Here is a 6,400-nt window from a genome sequence, read left to right on the forward strand (position 1 = left end):
ATACAGTAAAATAAAATATAAATTGGATGACACTCTCCTGCTATAATGCTTCAGTGACTTTCCATTACTTTTAGATAAAATCTAATCTCTATACCTTAGCCTGTAAAATTTGTCTTTTGACTTCTTATTTCTCCAGTTTTATCTGTACCACTCTCTTCCTATCTTTCTGTGCCTAGGGAAGAACCCATTTCTGCCTTGGGACTTTGCATTTTCCCCTTTCCCCAATGATTAACTCCCTCTCCTCCTTCCTTAATCGAACATCATCTCAGAGAGGTCTTCCCTGAGCCCCCAATATAATCTAAGTTTCCCTGCTTTTCTATCTTATAGGATTTTGTATTTTCTCTTCATTGTGTGTGAGTGTGTGTGTGTGTGTGTGTGTGTGTGTGTGTGTGTTTTGGTTTGGTTTTTGAGATCATGCTCTGTCACCCAGGGTGGAGTGCAGTGGTGCAATCTCGGCTCACTGCAACCTCTGCCCCCCGGGGGTCACACAATCCCCCTACCTCAGCCTCCAGGGTAGCTGGGACTACAGGAGCATGCCACGACGCCCGGCTAATTTTTGTATTTTTTGTAGAGATGGGGTTTCACTATGTTGCCCAGGCTGTTCTTGAACTCCTGGACTCAAGCAATCCACCCGCCTCCACCTCCCAAAGTGCTGAAATTACAGCTGTGAGCCACTGCGGCCAGCCTTCTTCACAATTTCACCACAATCCGTAAATATTTATTTATTCAGGTGATTATTTGTTCACTGTCTGTTTCCTAAGTTGTAAACTCCAGGAGGCAGAGCCAAGGTCAATCTTGATATTTGCTCTCCCTCAGTCCCTCCCACCCACTGAGAACACTGCTGGGTAATCAGGAAGTGCTCAATAAATGCTGGATGAAATGAATGAACTAGTGCATTTAATGATGCAAACTACCCTGTTTATTAGGAGTAGCTTTGAATCGCTACTTAAAATCTGGGTAAGTACTATTAAAATTAGGACCTCAGGTAGGTGCCTCAGGTATCTCAGCCCATAGGTCCTTTTCTTCAAGCTTCACCTGCCACTCTCCTCCTGTAACGTGTAGTTTTCATCCAAATAACCTGTGCTCCTGGCAATATCCCTAACAATCCCAAACTAAATAAAGAGGATTGTGACATGGACCCTTAATGTGGCCACGTTTGCGTCTCCATCCCGGAATATGACGCTGGTAGCTCATTAGCTCCATTCAAGCCTACAAATTGCATCACCCTCCTCCTCCGCCCAGACCTGGGGGCTCCAACACCTTTCGCTAGGTCTGCCTCTGGCCTCCGAGCGAACCTTCCGTACAGCATGGCGGCTCCCGAACCGGCGCCAGGGGACAGAATGTTCCGTACAACATGGCTTTCTACGGAGTGCGATTCCCACCCACTTCCGCCCAGCTACCGGAAGTTTCCATTTGAAACCGAGGCGGCCAACTTGGCAGGCGGCGCGACAGTTGCTTCAGGGCATCTTTTGAAAGAGAGCGACAAGGACTGCGGGCAGGACCGGCGGGCTCCTGGGTTCGGCTCTCCCGGGGCGAGGGACTGGGCTGGATGGGAGGAAGGACGGAAAGAGCTGGGAAAGGAGGATTTTCTCTTTTCCAACCCCGAGCCGAGGCCTGTCGGGTCGCGCTATCCCCAAGCCCACCACTCTCGGGCCCAGTAGTCCAGCGCTGGGTAACATTCATCCTGTACCTTCCAGAGTTCAGCCGTGCCGCCTCGTTACGATGACCAGTGTGGTTAAGACAGTGTATAGCCTGCAGCCCGCCTCTGCGCTGAGCGGCGGCCAGCCCGCAGGTGAGTGCCCACGCCGCGCCCGGGGCACTGCGGCCCGGCCGGGGATGGTCCCGGGAGTGTGGAGATCCAATGGGTGGCGTGGGCACTGGGAGGGTGTCCCGCCGGCCCTGAAAACCTGCGAGCGCCCTATAACCAAGGTGTGTAGGTTTATGATGGGAGTTAGGGGAAGGGCCATGTGGTAGGATTTTAGACCTGCTCTGCATTTTTCTGCCCGCGTATGTACTGTATTCATCAGTTAGATTTAAGTTGTTGGTTATTGTACAGTGTTATTCCCATTAAGCTAGGAATCCCCTTCTAACCGGTTATCCGTCTTATTTCCAGACTTGGGTCATCTTGAGGGATTGGGTTTGTTTTCAGGGAGGAAAGAGGAGAATCATTTGAGAAGTGGAATGCTTAGGGTTCTTTGTTCACCTTTACATCTGCGCCGTGTTTCTCGAGGTAATTATTGAGAATTACCACATTCTCAATACACGTTTGTTGAGTGAAGTGGGAGAGAGGGGTTAGACCTAGGCAAAGTATTTGAGAAACTTGGGCGAAGAGACAGACATGATTAAAAATAGAGTTTTTAATTGCTTTGCCATCTGCTTTGTGTTGCTTTGCTTGTGGTTCAAAGTCATCTCATGGGGTTTGCAGTCGGGAAACTGCCTAATCTAGAGATTGTAGTACAGAATAAGCTTCAGACATCAGAAAACTGGTGTGGGAGATTGTGGAGTAGCTATTTGTGATCCCTTCCCAGATGATTCCACTCAGCTGGTACATAAACCTTGGCAGGATTGAGCTCTGAAGTAAATAGGCTTTTCTCCAAAGGCTTAATGGGTTGTTTGTTGTCTTGTGTAGCCACGGAACACCTGAATGGTAATCCTGGCACCAGCGGGGACTAGGAGTTGCTGGAAGAACTGGAGCCAGGTCTCAGCTGCTTGCTGTGTCTTTCCCTTAGATGCAGTGCCCTTAGTCAGTGGGCAGTGACTAGCTCTCTCAGCCAAGCTGCAAGTGTTCATCTCTTGGGTTTACATCTCTGTCCCAGCTTTATGATCATATGTAACTGGAACAGTTTCAAATTTTTAGGCTGCCTCCCAGGTTTTTTGTTTTGATTTTGAGCATTGGCTGGATAAGTAATATATGCACATGTAAAAAAAAAAGTTGGAAAACCATATACAATGATAAACAAGTTTCCTTCCCTTCCTTGACACCAGCCATCCAGTTCCCCTCCCAGTGTCTCCCATTTTTAGGAGACAGCTTTGTGAAATCCTACCAAGTTTTTCCTACATTGCAGTCCTTAGGTTTTAGCAAATACGAATTATTGGAACCAATTCTAGTCAATGAAGAGTGTTAATTTTGATCAATCGACTGTTAATTCCATTTTACATGGAGTAGATTTGTTGTTTATAACTTGCTAATACTTGAGAGAGGAGAAGATGATATTTCTCCAAGGTTACTTTTTACTTCAGACAGACACCTCAAAAAGAACCCTTTTAATACCTCATTTGTACCGCATTTCTTCAATTTGATTTGATTGTAATGGCTCTTAAGTTAGGTCAAGCTTAAAGGGGCCATTTTACAGTCAACAAAGTGAGAATGAGTCCAGAAAAGCCTGCGTGTGAGGGTAGGGGTGCTTTTAACTCCACATAAGTTACTTGAATTTGCTGTAGAACATGAATGATGGACTGTGTGGTTGGGGAGCTGGCACAAGGATGAAGGAAAATTCTCACCTTTGGGGAAGAAGAGTGTTATGGCAGGGCCATTTCTCTGGTTATCTGGCAAGAAGATCAGATTAGAATGCCTAATAGGGAAACTCTAAACTTAACGAAGGGTAAACGAAAGAGCTGGTGGTAGAGGCAGTCAGCATGGAAGAGGAAGGGACCAGACAGGTGGTTTAGAGATGGTCTGTGAAACAACCTATGCAACTGTGAAGTGTTTGATTTATTCAACAAGCAGTTATTGAACCGCTGTTCATATGCCAAATATTCTTCTAGGTGATGGGGACACAAAGATGTCTTAGAGTGGTTAGGAAGATATTCTGGGAAAAAGAACGAAGTAACAATTTTAAAAAACTCAGAGCAGCTCAGTCATGCCTTAGGAGAGTGTGCAGCGTGCTTGGAGTTGCTTAACGAGATGGTACAAGGATTCAGCCATGTTTTACTTCCACCCTGCTCTCTGCTGGTGTCCATCTCCATGTTCACTTTTACAGCCTCCACCTTTCAGTTCAACGAAACTTTTGGCTACCCTCAAACACACTGTACTGTCCATTTAAAGAATTTTGGTTTTTATTGCCAATTAGCCTGGAAGTTTTATTCTTTTGAATTAATATCACATGTTGAAATTTGCCAGAATGAAAATAAAGATTTGGCCAGGCGTGGTGGCTCACGCCTGGGAGGCCACAGCAGGAGGATTGCTTGAACCCAGGAGTTCGAGGCCAGGCTGGGCAACATAGTGAGACCCTGTCTCTATTTTTTAAATTTTATTTTAAAACATATTTTAGGTGCCTGTAGTCCAGCTACTCAGGAGGCTGAGGCAGGAGAATCTCTTGAACCCAAGAGGCAGAGGTTGCAGTGAGCCAAGATCGCACCACTGTACTCCAGCCTGGGCCACAGAGCGAGACTCTGTCTCAAAAAATTAATAATATTTTTTAAAATAAAGATTTATGACAACTTAGAATGGGGCTCTGTTTGTTATAGGGTTGCAGCTGTCGGCTCACGATGCCAGAAGTTTTACCTCTCGTTTTCCTTTGCAGACACACAAACTCGGGCCACTTCTAAGAGTCTGTTACCTGTTAGGTCCAAAGAAGTCGATGTTTCCAAACAGCTTCATTCAGGAGGTCCAGAGAATGATGTTACAAAAATCACCAAACTGAGACGAGAGAATGGGTGAGAACGCATCATTAGTATCCAGTTAGAACATCTTCCTAGAAATTGATCAATACAAAGAATTAGAAAACAGGATTTTGGGGAATACAAGGCTCCTGAACAACTGGCCTTCAGTCAGTGGCCCAGAGCTGGGCAGCATTCCTGAGCTCTTTGCCAGAACCCTCTGGGTTGATCTTTCTGAAGAGACACAGCCAGGGCTATGAGAGGTGTTCTTTCCTCTTTCATCGCTTGCTCTGAGGATACAAATGGCAGCACTGTAGTCATACACCAACCCTGAGGGGTAGTCATGTGGGGTGGGGACTAGTTGTTACGCTAGGTTGCTGGTCTGACCACAGTCCAGCCCTAGCGTGGTGAGTGTGTGTGTCCCCAGCCAGCATTCAGTTCCCAGGTGAGTGAGGTTGACATGAGATAGCCACGCCATCTTGAGAGGAGCAGCTCTGTCAGGATGTTGGGGTGGTCGGGGTCATGCCCCATTGCTACTAATAAGCCTTTTTAATAGTCTCTGCTGAAACAATAATGCATAGTCCCTCAGAGCTCTCAAGCTTGTGCCATTTGCCTTGTATGTCATCCCTGGTTCTTTCCTCAGAAACTCAAGTTCTTTGTTCTGCCTGTTCACTGCACACTTAACAGTACTATGAGTCTCTGATTCATTTCTTTGTTTCTGCCCTCCTAGGCAAATGAAAGCTACTGATACCACCACCAGAAGGAATGTCAGAAAAGGGTGAGCATCAGGGTAAATCAACTTGGCCACTATTCTAGGGTAGTGGATCTCAATCCTTGTTTCTGCATCAGAATCACTCGTGGGACTTGTTTACTGTGTTAGGGTCTGGGTTCCACCTCAGGAACCTGCGTGGAATTTTCAGGGGTGAGGCACAGCTAGGTGTAAGAACCATTGTCAGTGCAAGAATCAGTAGTGCTACTATCTTGAGTCTCAAGCAAGAGCTTTTTGGACTCCACGCCAGGACCACTGTTGATCAGAAATCACACTTAGCTATGGCCCATCAACAGGAGGGTGAAGCCTTCAGGAGAGGAAGGGCTGCCTGTAGTTAGTGATCTCGAGATGAAGATTCTGGTGGTGGTGGTGGTGAAATCCGGGAGAGAAGGTTCATCTCTCATCTTTGAGGCTAGCTTCGAAGTTTTGCACTATCAGAAATAGAAATAATACGCTGAAAAGTCTGTACAAATAGGTTTTAGTTCCAGATCTATTATTTGGGCTTATCCTAAGAGTTTTGAAGATAGCAGGGCACAGTGGCTCATGCCTATAATCTCAACACTTTGGGAGGCCAAGGCTGGTGGATAACCTGAGGTTAGGAGTTCGAGTCCAGCCTGGGAAACATGATGAGACCCCATCTCTACTAAAAATACAAAAATTAGCTGGGCGTGGTGGCACATGTCTATAATCCCAGCTACTCAGGAGGCTGAGGCGGGAGAATCACTTCATCCCCAGAGGCAGAGGTTGCAGTGAGCCAAGATCACATCATTGCACTCCAGCCTAGGTGACAGAGCGAGACTCTGACTTAAAAAATTGAAAAAGTTTTGAAGACAAAATACTAGCAATAAAGACTGAGGCCGGGCGCGGTGGCCCAAGCCTGTAATCCCAGCACTTTGGGAGGCCGAGACGGGTGGATCATGAGGTCAGGAGATCGAGACCATCCTGGCTAACACGGTGAAACCCCGTCTCTACTAAAAAATACAAAAAAAACTAGCCGGGCGAGGTGGCGGGCGCCTGTAGTCCCAGCTACTC

General features: G+C 46.6%; 1 protein-coding gene across 1 annotated transcript in view; it reads left to right on the forward strand.

Annotated features, from left to right (window-relative positions):
* Positions 1–1,198: 1,198 nt before the first annotated feature.
* The window catches only part of KNSTRN (kinetochore localized astrin (SPAG5) binding protein), a 12,452-nt gene continuing 7,250 nt past the window's right edge, over positions 1,199–6,400 (forward strand). Inside the window, exons 1-5 of the mRNA XM_025390835.1 lie at positions 1,199–1,516; positions 1,698–1,792; positions 4,524–4,656; positions 5,330–5,377; positions 5,665–5,740. Coding sequence (XP_025246620.1) covers positions 1,308–1,516; positions 1,698–1,792; positions 4,524–4,656; positions 5,330–5,377; positions 5,665–5,740 — 561 coding nt within the window. The 5' untranslated portion in view covers positions 1,199–1,307. The remainder of the gene's footprint in view (positions 1,517–1,697; positions 1,793–4,523; positions 4,657–5,329; positions 5,378–5,664; positions 5,741–6,400) is intronic.

The sequence above is a fragment of the Theropithecus gelada genome, chromosome 7a, assembly GCF_003255815.1.
Source record: "Theropithecus gelada isolate Dixy chromosome 7a, Tgel_1.0, whole genome shotgun sequence".
NCBI classification, from domain to species: Eukaryota; Metazoa; Chordata; class Mammalia; order Primates; family Cercopithecidae; genus Theropithecus; species Theropithecus gelada.